Source organism: Mastomys coucha, unplaced genomic scaffold (assembly GCF_008632895.1).
Source record: "Mastomys coucha isolate ucsf_1 unplaced genomic scaffold, UCSF_Mcou_1 pScaffold7, whole genome shotgun sequence".
Lineage (NCBI taxonomy): Eukaryota > Metazoa > Chordata > Mammalia > Rodentia > Muridae > Mastomys > Mastomys coucha.
The window spans coordinates 3,199,235-3,224,333 of record NW_022196913.1 but is presented as its reverse complement, the minus strand read 5'-3'; the positions used below and the strand labels follow the sequence as shown (position 1 = coordinate 3,224,333).

The 25,099-nt window shown below is 44.9% G+C and overlaps 1 protein-coding gene across 7 annotated transcripts in view; it reads left to right on the top strand.

Annotated features, from left to right (window-relative positions):
- The window catches only part of Proser2 (proline and serine rich 2), a 35,767-nt gene that overhangs the window by 5,200 nt on the left and 5,468 nt on the right, over window positions 1-25,099 (top strand). For 5 of the 7 annotated variants that reach the window (XR_004115234.1, XM_031359173.1, XM_031359178.1 and 2 more), the window contains exons 2-3: window positions 12,467-12,684; window positions 23,398-23,650. Coding sequence is in view for 6 of the 7 variants with exons in the window: in XM_031359173.1 (XP_031215033.1) it covers window positions 12,550-12,684; window positions 23,398-23,650 (388 nt within the window). In the remaining variant the exon portion in view is untranslated. Of the gene's footprint in view, window positions 1-1,791; window positions 1,896-3,074; window positions 3,099-12,466; window positions 12,685-23,397; window positions 23,651-25,099 lie in introns of those variants that run through there. The other 2 variants (XM_031359174.1, XM_031359177.1) reach the window with 2 other exon arrangements.

The window sequence follows — 25,099 nt, the reverse complement described above, 5'->3', positions numbered from 1 at the left end:
AAGAGAAGAGAAGAGAAGAGAAGAGAAGAGAAGAGAAGAGAAGAGAAGAGAAGAGAAGAGAAGAAAAACATACCCGCTATCAGTATGGACTGATAACAAAGACAAAGACTCCCACAAATCTTTGGGGGACAGAGGGGAGAGTGTAGAACAGTGGGAATGCAGCTGACCTGAGAGACTCTGGGAGAGTCGTGCTGGGAGATCTCCGTGGAGTCCAGCCTTTACCTTGGGTACTAGCCACATGAGGCTCAGGAGTATGGTGGACATAAGTAGATGCTGCTTTACTGTGGAGGATACACTGCTTTACTCCGTGGATACTTTTCCACGGAGTGCTGCAGAATGTGGAAGCGTGGGTGGAAGTGTGGAGACGTGAAGATGCAATGCCCCGAGCCGGCAAAGGCTCCTGAGAAACCCCCAGGAGAACTCTTGGTGCGAGTCTTAAAGTACTGTGCGGAAGGTAGCCAAAAGCAGCCCCAGGGACCTGCTAAGCCTGGATGGCCCTGAACTCGCTAACTCCTGTTTATCATAATTGTCCTCCACTTATAGGAGGGAAATAGGGGGAAGCTCTTCAGGCCAGCTGTGTTTGCTCAGTGCGGGTCAGAAGTCTTTAAACTGTATGTGAGGTCAGTGGGTCGACACCTCCTCCCAAACTGCCCTCCCCCACCCTGAACTCCTGTTCTGATTTTAGACATACTTTCTGTGGAAAAACTGTTGAAGTCAACAAATAATTAAACTACATTGGGCATCAGGTGTGGTGGCAGCACTGGGAAGGCTGAGCCAGGAAGATCAAGAACAAACAAAAAAAACAAACAAACAAAATCAAACAAACCAACCAAAACACACTCTACTTCAATCAGAACTTCATTACCACACTATTTTACAGTATTAACTACCAACCCCAGTTTAAGAACATTTGTGTTGCTCAATGGTGATGACTGATTCTCTGCTGTGCTTAACCCTGTGCACGCGGCAACTGCCTCTGACTGGACTGCTTCCCAAGCTTGCCTTTTTCAGCCACAGTGACTTTGAAAAATCTCAGAAAAACACACGGGGTAAGGTCTCCTCTGGCTGCAGCTCAGTGGTAGAGAACTTGCCTGGCTTGCTCAATCCCTTATTCTACAGAAAAAGAAACACAGCAAAAGCCTGCACTATACATTTAGATCTGTCTTTCTTAGCCAGTCTCCTCTCTGTGGAATGCAGGTTGTGTGTTTATTTTCCAAAATGATTGATTTCAGGTGACAAGCCTGACTGCTCAGCAGCCTTCCAACCCTTTTGTTATTTGAATAGTTATCAAGCTCTACTCTTAGTACGTGAAGGTGCTCTGGTTTTCCTGGAGAGACTGGTATTTTCAATTCTGAAAATAGCAACGGCTGAACTGTGGATTGGAGTCATCCAGTGTTTTCAACAAACACTGATGGCCCTGCTTTATAGCAAGGAACTAAGAGCCCCTTGTTTAAAGTGGGGCTGGGAACTCTTCTCAGAGGCCCATGTAGAAGTGAGCCCTTCAGGAAGTTATTACTGTGTCCCCTGGACGTGTGCAGAGAGTCTAGGAAGGAGGAAGGTGTGTGTGCAGCCCTGGGAAGAGACCTTATTCCCTTCTCTGATGAAAGCTACCAGAGAAGTTGTGTTGAGATGCATATAAAAAAATCTATGCAGGGGTGAGGATATGCAATAGCCAAACATGCAAAGCCCTTGGTTCTCCTCCCAGGAACGCATAAAGAAAAAGAAAGGAAAAAGAAGAGGCCAGGCCCAGCAGGAGGTCTCACATGAGCTTTCCTTGTGGTTCTGATTCAGATCTGTTCGTTTGAGATAAGGTGTAAAGGAGATCGCCACCACGTCCAGTCTAACCAGGTGTTATGAACACTCCACTAAACAAACTCCACGGTTGAAAACTTCAGGTGAGAATTTTAAGCTTCCTGGGAACAAAGGGCTTTGTAAAACAAGAAGGTGTAATTATGGCTTCTGAGTTACAGGGACTACATCTTATCTCACCAGACAGCACGTAGTGGGTGCTTGGTAGGATTTTCAGAATAAAACTCACAAAATTCCTTCTCAGAAGAATAGCTTAATTTTGGTTTTCTTCTGTTTTTCTAACCTTGCCCCTAATATCTAGAAAGAAAATAGGCTTTTTGTATTTTTCGTTTGTTGGGGGGGGTTGTTTATTTTGAGACGGAGTCTCTCCAGGTAGCGCTGGCTGTCCTTGAACTCGATAGGTAGACCAGGTTGGCCTTGAACTCATCTGCCTGCTTCTGCCTCTGAGTGCTGGGATTGAACCACACCCAGCTAAAATAGACACCTAAAATGTCAATTTTTAAAATAAGAGCTAAGAGAAAACTTGAAATGCCTGTCTGGGCAAAACCTCCATTATATTGAGTTTCCCAGACAGAATTCCATCCTGCTACCTAGGCTGCTCTAGGCAGATTCTCACTTTTAGGGACTGGATTTTCATCTCTTGCTCAGAGACTGTGAGCTAGTGAGCAGAGACTACCCCGTAAGCAGAGACCACCCCGGACTGATACTCAGCCCACAGGCTCCCTGGTCAGCTTGCTGGCCTCAGTGTAGGCCATTGGTTCTTTTACTAGATGTGACTTTCACTCCAGTTTTTACCTCCTATCAGTAACTGAGAGTATTAACAACAGAGAGAGTTTGAAATGATTATTGTTTTTCTACATTGCTCTGAAAGAGTTTTCCTAAAAAACTGAAATCTAACTGAAAGCACTCCTCCTGTGTTTTCATAGATCAAATTAACAGTCAGCTTGCCTCTCACTGAGTGTCCATTAGGGTTTAAGGTCTTTGGTTTTTACATGTCAGAAGCGAAGATCATAGTTACAGGCCTGGCAGCACAGATCTCTCATCCCAGCTACTTGGGAGGCTGAGGGAAGAGGATCCCAAGTTCAAGGCCTACCTGGGCTACAGAGTGAATTCAAGACCAGCCAGTCAAAGTAGACCTGTCTCAAAATAAACACGTTTTTTAAAAAAGATTGAGGATGTGCTCAGGGTTTGGAGTAATGATGTGCTTATCTAGCGTGCTTGTGAGGGTTGAGTTCACGGCCCAGTGCTGTGGGAGAGAGAAGCTGCGGGGAGCCCTGTGTAAGGGAAAGGTAAGGCTCAAGGGTAGCTTGTGTGTGTGCTCCTCTGTGTGTGTCTGCAGTAACCTTGGGTCCTCTGTGTGTGTCTGCAGTAACCTTGGGTCCTCTGTGTGTGTCTGCAGTAACCTTGGGTCCTCTGTGTGTGTCTGTAGCACTGGACAGCAGCAGCCTCGAGTCTTCATAAGGTAAATCCTGACCTTGAACATCTCTTGCTTCAGCCTCCTCTCACGAAGGCAGAGCTCGAAAAGTCTTGTTTTCTAGGGACTGAAGCTCCCTGGTGGTAGAGCCCTTGCCTTGCATGAACAAGGCTCTGGGGTCCTGGCCTTGAACTCTCTGAAACTGCTAAAAACAACCCAAAAAGCCGGAGGCCATCACAGGAAGGTGGAGAGTTTCGGACCAGCCTGAGCTGTATTCAAGACCCTGTCTTAGAAACAAATCTAATTTTAGGATTTCAGTCCTTCTTTTCGAGAAGGTAAGGTAGTTTTAGAATTTTAAAATGTGTGGTTTTAGCACGGTGGTGTATGCCTTTAATCCCAGCATGTAGGAGCTGGAAACAAACAGCTCTCCTTGAGATTATATTAACCAAGGCCTCTTAGTGAGACCCTATGGTGGTTTGAATGGGCTTGGCCCAGAGAGTGGGACTATTAGGAGGTGTGGCCTTGTTGGAAGAAGTGTGTTGTATGGGGGTGGGCTTTGAGACCCTCCTACTAGCTGCCTGCGGGCTGGCTTCCTTTGGATGAAGACACAACTCTCAGGTCCTTCTCCAGTGCCATGCCTACCTGCATGCTGCCATGTTCCCACCTTGATGATAATGGACTGAACCTCTGAACCTGTAAGCCAGCCCCAATGAAATGTTGTCCTTCTAAGAGGTGCATTGGAGCTGGGCAGTGGTTGACGCACACCTTTAATCCCAGCACTTGGGAGGCAGAGTCAGGTGGATTTCTGAGTTCAAGGCCAGCCAGGGCTACACAGAGAAACCCTGTCTCCAAAAAACAAAACAACAACAACAACAAAAAAAGAGTTGCTTTGGTCATGGTGTCTGTTCACATCACAGCAGTAAAACCCTAAGACAAACCCTGTGTCAAAAAGTGCATATGCTGGGGATGTAGTTAAGTAATGGGTATTGATTATATTTGGTGATGAGTATCATCCAAAATGTTGTGACTACACACACACACACACACACACGCTTAGTTGCAGTGGTAGAATATGAACAGCAAGCCAAAAGGACGGAGCAGAGATGGAAGTAAGATGTAGAAGTTCAGGGCAGAGGGGCTGGAGTGTGTAGTTCTGTTGGTAGAATGATTACCTGGCATGCACAGAGCCCAGTTCCATCCCAGCACCAAAGCAACTGGGTGTGGTGGTGCCCTCGAAAGTAGAGGGAAGAGCTGTAATTCAAGGCCTTCACGTGGTACCTAGAGAGTTTGAAGCTAACCTGCACTACAAGAGGCCAAGTCTCAAGCACTTGAGTGTGAACTGGGAGTTGGGGGAGGGGAGAGAATATGGATATACCTTGGAGAAAGGAAGAAAGAGTGGTAGGTAAGTTTGATGCCGTCTTGAGCTGGATTTAGAAGCCTGGAGAAAGAGCAACAGGAAGCTGTGGAGCCTGGTGTTTTTTTTTTTTTTTTTTTTTTTTTTTTTTTTTTTTTTTTTTTTTTTTTTTTTTTTTTTTTTTTTTTTGGTTTTTCGAGACTGGGTTTCTCTGAGTAGCCTGGCTGTCCTGGAACTCACTCTGTAGACCAGGCTGGCCTTGAACTCAGAAATCCGCCTGCCTCTGCCTCCCAAGTGCTGGGATTAAAGGCGTGCGCCACCACCGCCCGGCGAGCCTGGTGTTTTATGAGAAATAAATAAAAGGGTCTGTGTTGTGGATATTTGGGTGGAAGAGGTAAGGACAGGCTAGATCTAGAGGGCTGTAAGTTTGTGTGACTACAGATTAGGAGAATACAAAGGCTGCTGGCTTGATAGGTCCTGTACCTCGAGAGGCTGCTGGAGTCAGAGAAGGACTGCTGGAGAAATTGACAGGTTGCTGGGGGCTGTCGGGATAAGTATTTGTTTTGCATTTAAGAAAGTTTTTGAAAATAGAAGTTCTTAGAAGAGACTGAGTTCCGGGACCAGCTTTTACCTTTCAGTCAAGTCAGTTTGGGGTTTCTGAATGGGCAGCTTGGGTGTGAGAGAAGAGGAGGCGCAGACCCCTGCTTGCTATGAAAAGTAACACTGCAGTTTTTCAGAGTGAGCTGAGAGCTATGCTCAGAGCCAAGCAGAGTCCTGCGACGTGACGACTTAAGTAAAGGTGCTCTGTGGGTGTGGTTTATGAGTTATTTTTAATGGAAAAGAAAATAAACCAAGAGTGACTAAGAACTTTTTAAATTTTCAGTTTTTTGAATAATGGAAAAAGGTATTGGGAGTCAGTTTTCTATAGCGAATAGATTAGCCTCTGGGAGATGGTGACCAAATGAATGCCTTGCACCCCAGCACTCGGAGGCAAAGGCAAGTGGGTCACTATGAGTGCCAGGCCAGCCATGTCAACAGATGGAGTGCCAGCCCAGGGCAGCCAGAGCTATGCAGAGAAACCCTATCTTGAAAAACAAACAAACAAAGCCAAAGAGTTGGTTTACTAAAGTGAGAAGCACCGTGTTATTGCTTCTTCTTTTTGTAAACTCCGTGTTACAGAACTCGTTCTTGTTAACGCACATCAGCTTCACTCGCAGGGGAGTCAGCCCAGCCAGATAGAGACTATGAAGTTAGGGTTTCCATCTTGCTGTAAAACCAGCAAAATGCCTGCCATACAAAAGCCACTCGGGTGCCCTGTTCATAGGAACAAATGTTGTCAGGAGCCACTGGCCCAAAGGCCCACAATGGCTGCTCTGTGCTTGCTTGTCTCTATTTCATCTCATCAACTTTCATCGAGTGTAGAACCCACTCATGGTAATCAGCTGGGACGCTCTAAACAGTTCCTACTGTGAAACACTTGCATTTTAATGTCCTTGAAGGTCAAGGAAAAAACCCATATCTTTTAAGAAGTCACTTGGTCATTATGTCATTGTATTGAGATTTTTCAGGGTCAAGTTAAAGATTATTTCTTTGCTAGGTTGTTTTGTGTCCTAGTTTTGAGGAGACATGTTCTTAAAAATCCTCATGTATGGGGGAGGGAAGGGCCAAGGTCACCCAGTGTCCTGCTTTTTCTGTTTATTTAAATCTGGGTTCTCTGTATTCATGTCTTTTCTGTCATCTGCTCTGTTTATTTAAATCTGGGTTCTCTGTATTCATGTCTTTTTCTGTCATCTGCTGTGTTTATTTTTGGTTTTGTCCAGCGTAAGTTGGGATGAATTCGGTTCATCAGGTCTCTGCCTCCTTTTCTGACATCACAGTCGTTGACTACATCCTAGGGCCATATCTAACATCCCTCCTACCATTGAGCTTGAAATACTTTCTAATATAAATAGTTTCCAAGAGTTATTTAGAACTGAGTTTTAAGGTATTTTTTGAGACTTTATGCATATGCCGTGTGTGCACATGTGTGTGCGCGCGCGCGTGTGTGCGTTTATGTGTGTGTGTGTGTCCTTTGAGGACAGTAAAAGACATCAGTCCTCAGTGGGGCCTGGGAATTGAACTCAGGTCCTCTGGAAGAACAGCAAACACGCTTACCAGCTGAGCCTCCTCTCCAAAGCCAGGACTCCGTTCTTACGGCTGTAAGGGTGATTTTTCTAGTTATCTTTGTTGTTGTTGTAATATAGTTATATTGTCAAAAGAGACTTTCTTTTTTTTAGCACTGCCCCCCCCCCTTTTTGTGACAGGGTTTCTCTGTATAGCTCTGACTGTCCTGGAACTCACTGTGTAGACCAGGTTGGCCTCCAACTCAGAAATCTGCCTGCCTCTGCCTCCCAAGTGCTGGGATTAAAGGCGTACTTTCTTAATGTCAGAATTGAAATGTGCTAAGACTTGCTTTGTCACCCAGAATGTCAGCCATTTCCATCTCTCTTTATAAAATGAAAAGAATGTCGTGTATAGACAGGATCTGGGTAGGTAGCTCAGGATGGCCTTGTATCCTCCCTCCTGCCTTCTATCTCAGCCTTCTGAGTACTGAGGTTATAGGGAATCACCACCGTGCCTGGTCGATGGAATGTGTATTGTGAGGTAGCTTTATCCTGGTATACTGTAGTGTAAACACTGGTTAGATCACATCTTTAACCATGTTGCTGGAGTCTTCTGCGGTCTATTTGATTGTGAGTCTGTAGGGGGGTGGTTAGAGTTGATCGATTTACCAGAGTCATGTGACATCCAAGTAGTATGATCCGCTCTAAGTGTGGGGAAAGTATAGGAAGACAGGTGAACATCAAGATGGGTATGGTGAATTAGCAGAGGGTCAGCTTGGGCAGCAATGGGTCTGTACTAGGGAGGGGGCCAGGGAGAAATGGGCACCTTACTGTTACTCTGCAGGGCTGGCTGGATATAAGTGTCAGAAACCTGGAGGAGCCAACGGTGTCTTCAGAGCTTTGTGCTTGTGAATGGGCCTTTGACAGAAGAGGTCAGTGTGGGGATTCTACGGGCTCAGTAGCTTTCAGGTACACGATGGCGAGACATAGTGGCTTGGGTTGTTGTGTGTACCTACTGGCTATTGACAAGCAGTGGGGTGGTGTAAGGAAGGTAGGAGGCTAACCCTCTAGGGCATGCATCATCCTTCTGGAATGTTCCAGTAAGAAGAAAATGAGATGCTTTGGGGGGAGATGGGGGGCATCAAGCAAACTCACTGCAGCTTGGTGGGACGGGAGGGTGGCGGTGTCACTCGCCTCTCTCCAGTCACAGCTCAATAGCTCCTGGACTTTTCCCCTCAGCTGGCTGCAGTCCTCCAGACGAAACCACGCTGGGCAGATAGACGCAGACTCGATAAGATGATGAATGAATGACCTTGGCCTTGTTCTCCTTGCTCAAAGGATAAATTGGGGTGGGGTGCATCAAACAAATAATGGAATGTAAACACAGGAAACACCAAAAACATTGAGACCTGGTTGTTTTTTGTTTTTGTTTTATTCTTTGAGTTTTTTCCAAAGCTTGCTCTTCACCCCTGCATCCCTGAGAAGAGTTGGTTTCTTACAGTACCTTCTGCTCACCCTAGCCTCCCTTACGGCAGAGAGACCCTAGACTGGACAGGAAATATTTCCAAGTGGTAATGACCCTCATAGATGCTATGGCTGTGCTCAGCGATGTCAGTCCTGCCTGCTCCAGCTCAAGGGTCCCCATCTCAGGGACCATTCCAGGCCAGGCGGAGAGCGCCTGTTTGCTCACTCCTTTAGATCACAGTGGACCGTGAAATTCTGCATGCTCAGTTCCTAGGGCACCCCAGACTCTCAGTTCTTTTAGAAATCACCAGTTAACGTCCAGGAAGCATGTGGAAGCAAGGTTTGGCCTGCTCTCTTCTGCCACCGTGGCCTTGTAGAAGACCCTGCTTAGCTTCCTCCTCCCCAGAATTGGAGAGACAGCAGCCTACGGAAACCTAAACATACAATTTCTTAGCTTTTAAAGTTACAGCAACACGTACAAAAGGTGTCTTCTGGAAGAGCACGGTGGTAGCTCACCACCTCCCCGCCAGCCACACCGTGGCTCACGTGCTGCCTGCTGCTCTCCCTGCCCAGACGGGCACAGTTCCAGCACCTGAACTGTGTGGGTGAATCAGCACTTCCTATCCTGCACACCATCACCTTGCTGACTCCTGAGGAAGGAAGGCTGGACGGCCCCTCCCCTTCCTTGGAGCTGTGATTCACTCAGGTCAGGACCCAGTTTGAGCTGAGTCAGTGGGTGGGATCCACAGGAAGGATGCAAGAATTGGCCTGCCTTCACTGCCTGGGCTGGCTCGCTTAGCCTGACTCCAGCCAGCCCAGGAGCATAGCTGAAACACATGCGGCTCTCTACCTTTGCTGGGCTTTGCAGCTTGCATTGGCCCCTGTTGTCCACACTCTCTGTAGATCTGCAGTGCATTTCTACTAGATGCATGCTACATGTTTGACATTTTTTGAGACTTACTACATTGGAGTTAGACCTTGTGTATCTATCTGAAAGCCTGTCACTTAGATATTTATATAATCGTGTTACTGTTTCAGGTCACATGTTATTGAATGGTTTTCAAAGCCTTTGGCTTTTGTGGTGGTGGTTTGGTTAGGGATTTTTGAGATAGGTTCGCATGTAGCCCAGGCTGGTCTTCAATTCACTATGGAGCCGGGGCCTTGATTCTGGTCCTCCTGCTTCTCTCTGCCTTCCAAGTGGTGGGACGACAGGTGTGGGCTACCAAATTTAGCCTTGCTATTTTTCATTTTGAGACAGAGTCTTGTTATATAGTTTAGGCTGCCTTTCAACTTGTGCTATACACACGCACACGTGCACACACACACTCGGCGTGTGACTTTGGACACTTTGAATCCTTCCCCACGCTATTGGATGTAATGGTATCTTCTAAAAGCCGAGTGTATTCACTCTTCTGCTTTCCTAACCTTGCTCTTGAGTTGACCTGGACTTAATTGCTAAAAACATGAAGAGAAATGGGGGTAGGAGATCTCTCTTTAAATCTGTTCTTAGATTCTGGCCACATTCAGCGGACTGAGCGAATCCCCTTGCAGGGGTCTATATTGATTGACTGTCTCCATAAATGGCTGTGTCTATTAAGTCAGTTAGCTGGAGGGATGTTACTCTTCATCATCTCTTTGATCTTTTAGAATATTTTACTGAACTCATTTGGTGTTTAGGGTTCTGGGACAGGTAATCTGCAACGGAAGTCAGAGAATGAACTACCTTACAGGATCACATTTTCTTTTTCTTTTTTTTTCTTTCTTTCTTTCCTTTTTTTTTTTCAAGACAGATTTCTCTGAGTAGTTTTGGCTGCCCAGGAACTCATACTGTAGATGTAGCTGGGCTTGAACTCAGAGACTCGCCTGCAAGTAAAGGCATGTATCACCATGCCTGGTTTGGTACTTTTTAAAAAAAATTAGTGTGTGTGTGTGTGTGTGTGTGTGTGTGTGTGTGTGTACATCCATGATGTATGCAGGAGCGACACTTTTGAAAAATATATTTATTTTTATTTATCTGTGTATTTGTGTATGCCTTTGTTTATGAGCACAATGCATATGAATGCCCACAAAGGCCAGAGGTCATTGTATACTCTGGAACTAGAGTTTAGCCAGTTGTGAGCCACCTGAGGTAGGTGCCAGGAACCAGACGTAGTTTCTGTGGAAGAGCAGTAAGTGCTTAACCATGGATGCCTTTGTTCCTGGAAGTTCTATGAGCATGACCTTGCTAAGGTTACCTTCAGTATTTGCCGCAGAACTTGTAGTATCTTTGGACCTCAGACACCCTTCAGACTTGGAGATATCACTTGTGCCTCTGACCATCTTAGCTCTGGTCCCCAAGTGCAGTGTCCTGGAGAAGGAACCTGTTTGGTGGTGGCTCAGGTGGTTAGGCCAGGAAAGACTAAGGAAGGGTATACCAGAGCCTGCGTGGAGACCCCAGGGCAAAGGAAGCCACCAGATTTACTCTACCAAGTCCCAGCAGCGGTGTCTTTGTAGTGCTTCCTTTCCTTCATAACAGTCATTCAGATGCAGTGGTTGTATGACTCTAATCCCAGCACTCAGGAGGCTGAAGTAGATGGATCTCTATGAGTTCGAGGCCAGCCTGGTCTGTATAGCAGGCTATAGGCTAACCTGGGCTGCACCGTAAAATCCTCTCTCAAAAATATCTATATGTTCTTATGTCGTGTGTGTGTGTGTGTGTGTGTGTGTGTGTGTGCGTGTGTGTGTGCGTGTGTGTTCGTGTTCATGTGCACACGTGTGCCATTTTTTTTCCTTATCTACTTGTGTCGATGGACATCCAGGCTGACTCGATTTCCTAGCCATTGTGACTAGATTAGTGACTACCAGCAGCATTACAGAAGCATTCCAGCAGCAGGTTCTAAATCCTTGGGGTGTTTGCCTGGAGGTGGCCCAGCTGAGCTGGACGGTAGGAAGGACTGTCTTCAGTTTTTTGAGAACCACCCCCCAACTGATGCCCTGGGTAAATTGATCCTCTTATCTAGAGTGGATAAAGGTCCCTTTTTCTCCTCATCTTCGCCAGGGAGTGCAGTCATTTGTTTTCTGGGTGACTGCTACTCCTGTTGGGGTAAGATAGAATCTCAATATGGTTTTAATTTTTCTTCCCTTGACGGCTAAGGGTATTTAACATGTCTAAACTATTTATTGGCCATCTGTAGCTCTTCTTCTTGGGAGGTCTCTGTAAACTTACACAGCTCAGTGTGTTTGCTTTTTTGTTTTTTGATTGGTTGTGATGTTCTGTTTAGGTTTCTGAGCACCTTTTCATTTGTTTGTTGTTTGAGACCAGGCCTGACTCCGTAACCCTGACTGGCCTGGAACTCTGTGTGGACCAGGCCGACCTCAGACTCAGAGACCCACCTGACTTGTCTCTAGAGTGCTGGGATTAAAAGCATGCGTCACTATGCCTGGCTTGTTGAGTATTTTGAGTTGGTTTTCTAGATATTAACCCTCCATCAGATGGATAGCTAGAAACAGTTGTGCCTTCCTCTGAGCTGCGGAGTTTTGGGGTCTTACCCTAAGGTCTCTGGTCCACGCGGGATGATTTCATGCAGGGACAGAGAGAAGGATCTAGTTTCAGTTTTCTGTATGTGGATATTTAGTTTGCCAGCACCATCTGTTAAAGAAGAAGGGTGTCTTTTCTCCAGTATATATAATTTTGGTGTTTTTCTCAAAACTCACTGGGTTTATGTTTGGATCTTATATAACTGTCCATGTCTGTTTTTGTGTCAATATCATATTGGCTTTGTAACATAATTTGGAATCAGGTATGGTGATCCATTCATCATTATTAAATGTGGGGATGGAATATTTATGCAGGTGTGGAGGCCAGAGGACACTGGGTACCCTGTTCTATCACCTTCTATCATGAAACAGATTCTTACTGAACTTGGACCACCAAGCCCTAATGATTACCCTGTTCCCCCTGACCCTAACACACATAACGTTGCCCTAGGGTCACAAATGCCTGGCTTTTTTTTTTTTTAACTTAAGGTTGGGGTTTCAAGCTCAGGCCCTCCTGTTTGCCCCTCAGGCCCTCTTACCCACTGAGCCTTCTCTCTAGGCCCAGCATCTGAGCTATTTTGTGGTTTTAGATGCAATTTAAGATTTTTTTTTTCTATTTCTGTTAAAAAAAAATGGTATTGGAATTTTGATGAGATTGCATTGAATCTGTAGATTGCTTTTGGTTAGACAGCCATTTTCTGCGCTAATTCTTCCAGTCCGCGAGTGTGGAGTTAACCACCTCCTACTTTAGAGCGACCAGGCACGGGTTCAGGTCACTAACTGCTGCTGTGTGTTTTATTTCCCTAGAAGACCTCCTTCCCTGCCTCAGAATGGGACCCTGGCTCCTACCCTGTTTCCTGTGAGCTAGCTAGTGACAGCTTTGTGTGGGGATGCCGGGGAACCAGCAGAAACCAGAGTCTCTGGAAATGGACTCTGACACGTCGCCCAGCGGGCTCAGCGACTTGAGCAGAGGCGGCAGTCTGGAGAGCCGGTGCAGCAGTTCTCGGTCCAGAAGTTTCACTATGGTGAGTGGATGCTTTCTTTAAAGGTTTGAGATGCTCTGCAAGAACTTTACAAAGGCCTGGCTTTTTGATCCAGACCCTTATAGGCCACTGACAAACCTGTGAACATTGGGTCTTTTGAAAGATTTGTTTGTTTGTTTTTCAGATACCCCCACCCCCACCAGTGCTCCCAAAAGACATCTTGGGATGGTAGGGCCACCTGTTCGAAATCTAACTCGGTTGACAGGTGTACTAAGCCATTTCATGAAACACCCGGTGTCCATTCCCTCTGGAAGCAAAACCACATTTATAGTCTTGAGTTCTCTCTTTTTTTGTTTTTTGTTTTTAAGATTTATTTATTTATTTTATGTATACGTATACACTGTAGCTATATAGATGGTTATGAGCCACCGTGTGGTTTCTGGGATTTGAACTCAGGACCTTTGGAAGAGCAGTCAGTGCTCTTAACCACTGAGCCATCTCTCCAGCCCTTAATCTTGAGTTCTTATTCTTTTTTTTTCTTTTTCTTTTTTTTTTTTTTTTGAAACTGGGTTTCTCTATATAACAACCCTGGCTGCCCTAGAACTTGCTTTGTAGACCAGGCTGGCCTTGAACACTCAGAAATCCTCCTGGCTCCGCCTCCCAAGTGCTGGGATTAAAAGTGTGTACCACCACACTCGGCTTGAGTTCTTATTCTTGATGTGTGTGTTTTTTTTTTTTTTTTTAAGATTTTATTGTTATATGTAAGTACACTGTAGCTGTCCTCAGACACACCAGAAGTGGGTGTCAGATCTCGTTATGGGTAGTTGTGAGCCACCATGTGGTTGCTGGGATTTGAACTCAGGACCTTCAGAAGAGCAATTGGCATTTTTACCCACTGAGCCATCTCTCCAGCCCCCATCTTGATGTGTTTTTAAAGCTGAATCTGCCCAAGGACACAATGGAGCATCCATCAGAAATAATGGGGTTTTGAAAGGTAGGCTGGAAAGAGTAGAGAGGTCAGAGTTGATTCCTAAGACATTTAACACTAATCTATGTCCTGAGGGTTCGGGGCACCCCGCAATGCTTCCTAATTATTTTCACCTATGACTTGGGCAAAAACAGACACCCAGGTTCTGTGGCAAGGTTTTAAAATCTAATGCTCAGTGAGCTCTCATGAACCCCCCTGACTCCCAGAGCTAATGGACTTTATGTGCTACAGTCACAGATCTACCCATGTGCACGCCCCTTAGTCACAGAGCGGGGATGGGGGACTTTTGAGCTGTGCAGACTGCTCTTCTCGGGGTGACGTTAGGTGCAAGTGTACACAATGTCCCAGGATTTTGACAAGCCATTTGCTTTGTGATTTTAAGAGGAAAGCCAGGATGTGTAGACTGGTTAGTAAGTGACTCTGGGCTGCCTTCTTCCCTAAACCAGACCAGAAACTATTCTGGTCTAATGAGCTATTTGAAGGCATGGCCAGAGAGCTTCTATGAAACTCATTAGACATTAACAAATGCCTATGATGCACAAGAACTGAATGAAACTTGATTTTATTCAAGATCACATCAAGATGTGTATAGCTAGGGCGGTGTGGCTCAGCTTATGAGGCTCTCCGAACATCAGACAAATTCGAGATCAAGGGCTCTGTGGCCAGTTTAAAGAAGTTTAAAGCCACCGAATCCAGCTTATAAGCCTTTGAAGCTATTCTCTGTCGACTCTGTAATCTAACTTGTACACAGGCCTCACTCTTGGCTGGTTTATTTTGTCTCTTTCTTGACAGAAGTACAGATTGAAGTTAGCCACAGCAAAAAAAGAAAAAAAAATTACAACAGTGTCTAGTTAGAAATAAGCATAATTAAACCCTTGTTCTGTCATAGGGAAATGTCATGTGTATTATGGCAGCTCTGCCTAGGTTGCCAGAGACAGCACAGCATTTAAGCTGCAAGTCTTCTCTCTACCTTTATTCCATTTTGGCATCAGTTTACATAATTAAATCAGTAAAGCACTGCTCAAATGTCAAGCAGGTCTTTGGTTTCTTTGAGAATATGTGATCTGGGTGGAGAGATGGTTCAGTGGTTAAAAGGCACTGGCTGCGTTTCTAGAGGACCTAGGTTCAGTTCCCAGCACCCACCTGGCAGCTCACAGCTGTCTGTGACTCCAGTTTTAGGGGATCCAACAACCTTTTCTGACATCCTAGGCACTAGGCATATGGTATAAATACAGATAAAACACCCGTACACATAAAATAAAAATAAATCCTTGGAGAAAAAAACATTCAATCACCAAATTAGAATCCACCAAGACAAAATGTCCTTGGCTGACTACCTAGGGACAAGCGGTGAAGAGTCTTGGCTCAGGTCTTCTTTCAAAACATTTGTTTGGTCACCTCACTTGCTTGCTTGCCTGCCTGTGAGTGAGTCTCGACATGCAGCCCAGGCTGGCATAGAATTGACTACACGCTGGCCTCAAACTCACCATGATCCTCCTGCTTCAGCCCAAGTGCCAGGATCACAGGCTCTGCTTGTCCTCATTTTCACAATATTTATTTCCCTTTCTTTGGTCTCTCTGGTCCCTTTGCAAATTTCTCAGGTTGTCATTCAACTAAATATTTTTTCTTGGAGGGAAAAAAAAAATGGAAATAGAAAAGCCTAACTCAATTATAGGAGTAAAGGCCGGGCGTTTTTTTTGTTTGTTTTGTTTTGTTTTTTGGATTTTTTGAGACAGGGTTTCTCTGTGAAGCCCTGGCTGTCCTGGAGCTCACTCTGTAGACCAGGCTGGCCTCGAACTCAGAAATTTGCCTGCCTCTGCCTCCCAAGTGCTGGGATTAAAGGCGTGCGCCACCACTGCCCGGCAGAGCCGGGCGTTTTTAAGTAGAGGTTGTTTTAGAGTATCTTAAACCTTCCCAGGTCTTAGTTCGACTGAAGATTTGCATTTTTCTTTCTCTAGTGTCTTTCTCCTGCCTGCTCACCCCAAAAACTCCTGCTCCTAATGGATCCTAACCTAGACCTTTCTGTACTGTTGACTTTGTACATATTACCATCATTCATTTAGAGTGTGTCATAGGCTGGGAGCTGGTGCCAGGCCCCTAGGTCAAATCCCTGGAACCCATGGAAAGCCGAGTGCAATAGTGTGCACCAGCAACCTCCATGCTCCCACTGTGTGATGCAAGGGACAGATGGGTAGAACCTTGGAAGATCAAGGGCCAGGTAGCCTGGCATACTAGCAGCCAACAAGAGACCCAAACAAGATAGAGAGGATATGCCTGCCATGGCACAAGTGAGCTTACACTTATATACGTGTAACTGCACATGCACTCATGCACACACACAGATACAAACACACACACAAGAAAACCTTTAAAAAAAATTACTCTAGAGGTAGGAATTGGTGGCACACACCTTTAGTCCCAGCACTCAGGAGGCAGAGACAGGTGAATCTCTGTGAGTCTGAGGCCAGCCTAATCTATATAGTGAGTTCCAGGACGTCCAGGGCAACATAGTTCCAGGACAACCAAGGCTACACAGAGAAACCCTGTCTCAAAAAACCAATACATACATACACACACATACACACACACACACACACACACACACACACACACACACACGCATACGTTTATGGAAAGGGACTTTGTAAACAACAAACAAAACAACAACAACAAATCTCTCCTGTCAGCATATAGCCTTCCTGATTAATGCAAACAAACTTACTTTTTAAAATGTCCCAATAAACAGGACATTTATATTTGTCTTCATTTCCTAAGTGATTAAATTATCAAAAACCAATACATACACACACACACACACACACACACACACACACACACACACACGCACGCACGCACGCACGCACGCACGCACGCACGCACGCACGCATACGTATCAAAAACCACTTCCAAGCCATCAGGCCACAGGGAGCTCACTGTGGAGCCTTTCTGCTCTCTTCCATGTGGGTGTCTTTTCCACGGCTCTGCCTTTTTTTTTCTTCAAATTTATGTATTTATTTTATGTATATAACCACACTGTCCTTGACACACCAGAAGAGGGCATCAGATCCAATTACAGATGGTTGTGAACCGCCATGTGGTTACTGGGAATTGAACTCATGACCTTTGGAAGAGCAGCCAGTGCTCTTAACCTCTGAGCCATCTCTCCAGCCCACAGCCCTGCTTTTTAAAAATTGAAATATAACTCACATTCCTTAAAGTTTACTCACTAATATATTTACAGAGAGTTGTGCAGTCAACAACTTCTGTTTTTATAACATTTTTTATCCTATCTAGTGTCCAGTTACAATCCAAAATAGCATATGAAACACTACTACCACCAAATAGTCAAAGCTTTCTTGAGAACAAAGTAGAAGCTGTTGAAGTGCCCGTATCCAGAGTACACTGCAGCACATGACTGGAGAGGTAATTCTCAGTGGTTAGGAGCGCTGGCTGCCCTTGCAGAGGATCCAGGTTTGGTTCCAGCACCAACATAGCAGTTCACAACTGTCTGTAACTCCCATTCCAGATCCAGCACTCTCTTCTGCCATACATGGGCACTGTGTGCAAGTGGTGCACGGTAAACCTACAGGCAAAAATACCCATTCACGTTATTTTTAAAGTATACTACAGTGTTGCAGTCAAACAGCCTACTAGAAACTTCCCAGGTAGCTCAGTGACACGTGCTTCCTTCATATATGCAAAAGGCCTTTGGTTTACTTGTCAGCTATACACACACACACACACACACACACACACACACACTGCATAGTATTAGCATTAATACAGACACACAGACCAGTGGAACACAATAGATAGCAGGCTCTCAACAAAGGTGCTACAAAAACACGCTGAAAGTACAGGCATTCTAATCAATGGTAGTGGGAACTTGCAGAAGATTAGCCCTATATTGTTGTTTCTTAAGGTATACAACAGGTATATAGGGGAAAAGTTCAATATCATTAATCACCAGGGAAATACAAACTAGAAACACAATGAGATATCACCTTGCCCCATTAAGAATGGTTATTATCAGAAAAACTAAAAGCATCAAGTGCTGGTACAGATGTAGAGAAAAGGGAACCTTGTTTACTGTGTGAGTGTGTGTGTGTGTGTATTAGTGCTGCTATAAAAAAACAAACATGGACTTTGTTTTAAAAATGAAAAAAATTAGACCTGTTGTATGACCAAATAGCATTCTGCATTTTCATGTTATGGTGACAGTATTCACAATTACTGAGAAACTCAAGGGTGCATACCTCTAATCCCAGGACTTGAGGCCAAGGCAGAGGTGATCATGAGTTTGAGGCCAGACTAGGTGAATCCAAACCTGCTATACATAATGAGAGCCTGTCTCCAAACACAGGTTAAAAAAAAAAAAAAAAATGGAAACAAGCTAAGTGCCCCTCATCCAGTTAGTGGGTAAAGAGAATGTGCGGCACACATACACAGTGGATGGATACTATTCAGCCGTGAAAATTCTGTCACTTGCAGCAACATGGATGGAGCCAATTGCACTTAGTGAAATAAGCCAAGCTCAGAAAGCCAAGAGCCACATGGTTACACTACAGAATCTTACAGACTTGGGGCTGGAGAGCTGGGTTAGCACCTGGGTGCTCTTGCAGAGGGCCCAAGTTCAGTTCCCAGCACCCACATGGTAGCTCACAACCATCTGTAACTCCAGTCTCAGGGAGTTATAATCCTACAACCCTTAAGGCCTCCATGGACACTAGACATATGCCTGGTGCAGAGACACACTTGCTGACAAAACAACTATATACATAAAGTAAAAAAAGAAAGAAAAAAGAAAACAGTTTTTGAAAAAAAGAGGCTGACCTTATAGGCATTGCAGGCAGAATTGTGGTAACCGGGGGCTGAGTAGGGTAGGAATAGGGAGAGATGCATCAGTGGTACAAAGTCACAGATTGCTGTAAACAAGTTCTGGTGTGCTATTGTACAGCTGGCTACTGATGGCAACAGTGTGCACTGCACTTGTGAAACCTGGAAGAAAAGATTTTGAACGTTTTCACCATAGTGAAAAATGTTTAAAGCTATGTCTATCTGGCCTAGTTTGGTATCATAAGGGACCCCACAAGTATACACAGTTTTTATGTTTCGTGTGTCAGTTAAAATGAATGGTTTCTTTGAGTGTCCGCAGATCACCAGTCAGTTCTAGAACTTTTTCAAATCCTCCAGAGAAATCTTGTGCCCATTATCAGCCACCTTCCATCCCAACTCCACTCCCCCAGCCATAACTTCCTTTCTGACTCTGGATGTATCTCAATGCCATGCCTCTCCCTGCCCAGCTTCTCCCTCAGGACCAAGGATTCTCCCTTTAGCACACTTGTCAGAGGCAGTGTTCAGCATCTCCCCAGAATTGGAGGAGTAGACAGGAACCATCTTGGCCTGGTACCAAGTGCCCCCTTTTCTGGCCCTGGTACACCTTGCTCCACTGCCTACCTTGCCTTCTTTCCTCCCCCAGGCATGTACAGAGTCCAGGTTCACTGGGAGAGAGCTTCAAGTCTTAGAAGTGAGGCAACATACTAAGTCCACAGCATGTTTGACCTGGCAGGGTCCAGGTCTCCAGGCCATTCTGATTACAGAGCAAGCACACCATGCACTCAGCCCCTACCCTAGAGAGAAAGCCTTCAGGTTGAGGGTCTGAGGGACCTGGGCATCTTGTCTCTGAGTAGATCGGCTGGAGCCAATTTCTAACTCACATTATGTGATTAGCAGAAGAAAAAGAGAGAGCAAGCTGAAGATGTCCCAGGTATGCTGCACAAGAAGCGCGCAGCCTCTCTGCAGGATCTGTCGGCACTTGCTTGAACAGGATTAGGCAGGGCAGGCGAAAGAGAAGGCAAGCAAAGAACTTAGTTTCACTAGGCTTGGCCCCTTGGTGAAGCAGTTGTAAGACCCTTAGAAAGTCATGCCAGGCCTTTCCATACAGACGTGAGCAGGCATGTTGAAAGCATCCTCCTAAGCCTGTTTTCCAGATGCCACCTCATGTTGGGAGTGCTTGCTTTCAGGGTGGATTAGACACAGGTCTTAGAGTCCATCCTTTTGTTCTTTGATGTATACAAGTGTTTGAGTGTTTTGCCTGCATGGGTGTTTGTACACCACATATGCGTCTGCTGCTTGTGGAGGTCAGAAGGAGGAATTGGAACCCTGGAACTGGAGTTACAAGTGGCTGTGAGCCACCATGTGGGTGCTGGGAACCAAACCCGGGACCTCTCTCAGAACATGCTCTTAACCACTGAGCTGCCTCTCCTGTCCCCTTAGGGTCCCTTCTGACTTTGTCCTCTTCTTGTGGGAAATTGAAATGTGTCTTAAGCTGAAGGTCCATTTTAGGACCTTGCCTTTGGTACTTTTTTTGTGTTATATTATTTTATAGAGCTGAGGGTAGAACTCAGGGCCTTGAAAATCCTAGGCAAGCTCTCTATCCTTGAGCTGGACTCTGAGCCAGGCCGGTGTGATTTCAGTTCTACTATATAATCAAGGAGAATGATACCTAACCAAAGTAGACTCAAAAAGTCATGCATAGGGCTGGAGAGAGAATCACGGTTCAAGTGCATTCTGGTCTTGCAGAGAGGGCTAGATATCGGTGTGGTTTTTTGTTTAGTTGGTTTATTATTATAATTTTATTGAGCTCATATACCTTTCCTTCCCTTCCATTTCCCACACTTAGAATTAAAACAAAAGCATATCCACATAACATAGTTAGGTTAAAACAAAACAAAACAAAACCAAATTCTCTCTACAACTAGGTGAATGTCAGCTCTCAGCACCCACGAATAGCTATAGCTCCAGGGAATCCAGAGTCCTCTTATGACCTCAGAGGGCTCTGTACTCATGTTCACACATACCCCCAAACACACACACACATATGCCCCCAAACACATACACAACACCCCAAAACACTCACACACACACACACACATTAAAGTTAAAAATAAAAATATTTTCAGAGTCATACATCACCTTACTGGAATTCCCTGCATCAAGGTCACAGTAGGGGAAAGAGCATGTATTTATTTCTCTAGACTTTGTGTTTCAGCAGTGGAGGTCCAACACTTGTGTCATGGCACCCTGACAGAATCTATAATGGGTGAAACTTAACTAGAGGGATCTTTATTGTGCCAAGAGCCCTGATGATTTCAGACTTGCGGGGCTTGTGTTGAAACAATGAATGAGCTGGGGTTGGTGGCACACGCCTTTAATCCCAGCACTTGAGAGGGAAGTGGAAGCAGGCGGATGTCTGTGAGATCAAGGCCAGCCTGGTCTACATAGCAAGTTCCAGGACTGATACACAGAGAGACCTTGTCTCAAGGGAAAAAAAAAGCTAAGAAGACAAGAAGGATGAGAACTGTCTGTCATAAAATGACCAAGGCCGGCGTGGGATGTGGGGACCAGGCAGACCAACAGAAGTAAGGAGTGTGGTGAAGAGAGGAGGCAGGCCATGCATTGTGACACTCAGATGTCCCCACCTGTGTGTGTGTGTGTGTGTGTGTGTGTGTGTGTGTGTGTGGCTTTATTTTATCTTATTTAATGTATATAAGTGTTTTGCCTGCATGTATGCCCATGCACCACATGTGTGCCTGGTGCTCACAGAGGTCAGCAGAGGGCATCAGCTCCCCTATGACTAAAGTTATAGATAGTTGTAAGCCATCATATTGGTGCTATTAACCAAAACTAGGTCCTCTACAAGACCAAAAAGTGTCCTTAACTACTGAGCCTTCTCTCCTGTCACATACACACACACATACATACATACGCCTGGGTTTCTTAAGACACTGTGTGTTCTGGGCATCAGAAGATCAAAATGGCACCTGACATTTTGATTGCAATAACTCCCTGGGAGATGCAAGAAAACGTGCAAGCCTTCATATATCTGATGTGATTCTTTAAAAAAAAAAAAAAAAAAAAGATTTATTTATTTATTATGTGTAAGTACACTGTAGCTGTCTTCAGACACGCCAGAAGAGGGCATCAGATTTCATTACGGATAGTTGTGAGCCACCATGTGGTTGCTGGGATTTGAACTCAGGACCTTCTGAAGAGCAGTTAGTGCTCTTAACCACTGAGCCATCTCTCCAGCCCTGATGTGATTCTTAAGTGTAGTGTGATGGAGATGAAAAGTCTGGGAGTTCAGTAGCTATAGTGCAAGAGAATGTCACATGAGGAACCAATTCTGCTTTTCAGAAAACTCACAAATCCCCTCTTCCCGTAGCCACTACGCCCATGTTGTTAGCTCTTATAACTCTGTCTCAAAAATATAGACTGACATTTTTTTGTATTATTTTTCAATTCTGAATTATGTGTATATGTAGTGGTAGCAAGATGTATGTGCATGTAAGTGCAGTGCCCGGTAAAGCCTGAAGAGGGCACCAGATCTCCTGAAGATAGAGTCCTGGGCAGTTGTAAGCTACCTAACATGGGCGCTGGGAACTGGACCCAGGTCCTCTGGAAGATCAGTGTATGGCATTAACTAATGAGTCAGCCCTGGCTGAAGTTTCTAATGTGGGAAGTGTTGATTGGCTCCACCTGTAGATTGATCCTGCCAAGCTGATACCTTGAAAGAATCCTTTCCGGGCTCTCCAGTCCTTCAGGTTTCCCCCTGCCAAAGGCTCTCTTAGAGTGCTCTGTCTAGACAGGGAATCCATTGGGCTTCATAGTCCCGCCCCCATTTCCTGTTCCTCCCGTCTGCTCAGCTTCACAGTCTCTACTGCAAACTCTTTCTTTATGAAAAAGCCCTTCATTTTCTGCTGGGATGACCTAGTTGCTTCTGAGGCAGACCTCCAACCAGCTCTACCTTTCAAGCATCAGCTTCACAGTGTTCCTGGCAGAGCTCAGTCCAGGTCACTCAGTGCCCAGCATGTTGTTGGCTCTAGGCTTTCCCAGCCATGGATGTAAAAGCAACCTGTCTCTTCTCTCACTACCTTCCTCTTTCTGATTTCCCTTTGTTGCCTGTGGGGTTTGTTTGTTGTTTTGTGTTGGTTTTGGTTTTTTGTTTTGTTTTATTTTCGGGTTTTTTGAGACAGGGTTTCTCTGTGCAGCTGTTCTGGAACTTGCTCTGTAGACCAAGCTAGCCTCAAACTCAGCAGAGATCCACCTGCCTCTGCCCCTGCCCCTGCCCCTGCCTCCCGAGTGGTAGGATTAAGGGCATGTACCACCACGTCCAGCTTTATCCTGTTATTTTTATCTTCATGATTTATGCCTAAGTAAGTAAGGTCCCAGGCTAGAGAGGCAGCTTAACCCTTAAGAGCACTTGTTGTTCTCGTAGAAGACCTGGGTTAGATTCCCAGCACCTATCTATGTGGCAGCTTACAGCTCTCTGTACCTCTGGTTCCAGGAAATCCAGCGTACACAGTGCAGACATATCTTCGGGCAAAACACCCACACCATAAGCGTAAAATACAAAAAAGGAAATATATTTTCAAAGAAATGAATAAGTCCTCTTACTGTTTTAGCAGCAGGAGCTCAATCCAGTGTGTAACTAGAAATCTCCTTTGATCATATGGAGACAATGGTATGGAGCTCTGGTCGAGACATGCCCTGTTGTACACTGGCAACCGTGTGCTAGAGCTCATGATGGGGGGAAGGCCTTGGGTTTTCTGCATCTCTTGACAACATCTTTTTTTCATGAGGTATAATAATCCAAATGGCAGGGACCTTCTAGGATACAGGACTATCTGCCCCCACCCCCGCCCACCCGCTAGGTATGACTCCTGCTTTTTGTGACTTTCTCTTTGCTGTCTACTACTTATGTGCAGGATGATGAGAGCCTGAAGCACCTCACACATGAGGAAAAGGACGTCATCCTGTTCTTTGAAGAGACTCTCGATTCCCTGGAATATGACTTTGACGAGCCAGCCCTGTGTGACAGTGGCATTCACTGCCACTCTCCACAGTCTCTGGAAGAGAGCCCTTCCAGTCACTCTGAGCCCGAAGATGTCATCGACTTAGTGCAGCCAGCACCTGCGCCTGGGAAAGCCAAGAGCCTCCCAGATGTGCCTCAAGTTGCAGGTGAGCGGTAGCACGCGGATCCCGACAACTTTGACTTGATTTGGTGGAGCACTCCAGACACGTTCGCACTTCCTGCTTGGTTTGCCTGGACTGGTCGGTACAGACACTCTTTTCATTCATGTGGTTAATTACATGTGTTTAGTTACAAGCAATATAGGTAAGTGCAGATGTAATTGTCAGGTTTTTTTTAGATTTATTTTATTTATTTTATCTGTATGAGTACACTGTAGCTGTACAGATGGCCGTGAGCTATCATGTGTGTGGCTGCTGGGAATTGAACTCAGAACCTCTGCCGGCCCACTTTCTCCACCCCCCACTCGCTCCAGCGTAATTCACTGTAGCTGTCTTCAGACACATCAGAAGAGGGCGTCAGATTTCATTATGGATGGTTGTGAGCCACCATGTGGTTGCTGAGATCTGAACTCAGGACCTTCGGTGCTCTTACCCACTGAGCCATCTCTCCAGCCCCGACTATCAGTTTCTTAAATGAACTATTTCTTCATGTTCCATCTTTGCACTATATATGAGTGTTGTGCAGATGTGCTTATATGCATGTTCACATGTATGTGGGCACAGATGCGTGTATATGTCTGTGCATTTAGAGACCTGAAGTAGATATCAAGAGTCATCTTTGGTTTTTCTCTATCTCATTGAGACAGGTTGTCTCAGTTGAACCTTGAACCAGTGTATAACAAGTCTAGTTAATACTCTTAGCTCTTTTTTGTCTTGGAATATTTATCTTGATACACATGGTACATAATTGGCTTGAATCCCATGGCAACAGCAGAGCAAACTATCAGTGTATCGGATCATCATGATTACATGGAAGATCTCTTTTTCAACATATGCTCCTGTTTTCTATCTGATCCATGATCTTTTGTAAAGAGCATGAATAATTTCCAAGTATGATGATAATATTTCCATCATACAGAATATTTTTCATTCCATGGAAAACTAAAACATAGATTTCTGCTTAGAACATTTGTTCTAAAATTATTATTGCCTATACCAAGCCTTAATCATTTGGCAGTTATTCTTCTCTGTGGAAAAGTTAAAAAAGTTATAATTTTTTCACTTTACAAGATTTTCAGCATTTTAAAAGAAAATGTTTCCTCAACATGAATAGCCTTTCTTCTTAATTATAAAATAAATAGATAAATAAATAAATAGAACTGTGCAAAAGAAACTATTGGTTTAAAAATACAGGGTACTCTAAAAGGCTTTTGTTTTCCCTTGCTCCAAGGAAATTCAATATAATTTTTTTAATTAGATATTTTCTTTATTTACATGTCATATGATATCTCCTTTCCCAGCTTCCCCTCTGGAAAAAAATTAAATTTAAATTAAAAAAACAAAAACAAACCTCTGTTCCCTCCCCACTCCCCTGCTCACCACCCCACCCTCTCCTGCTTACTGGCCCTGGCATTCCCCTACACCGGGGCATAGAAC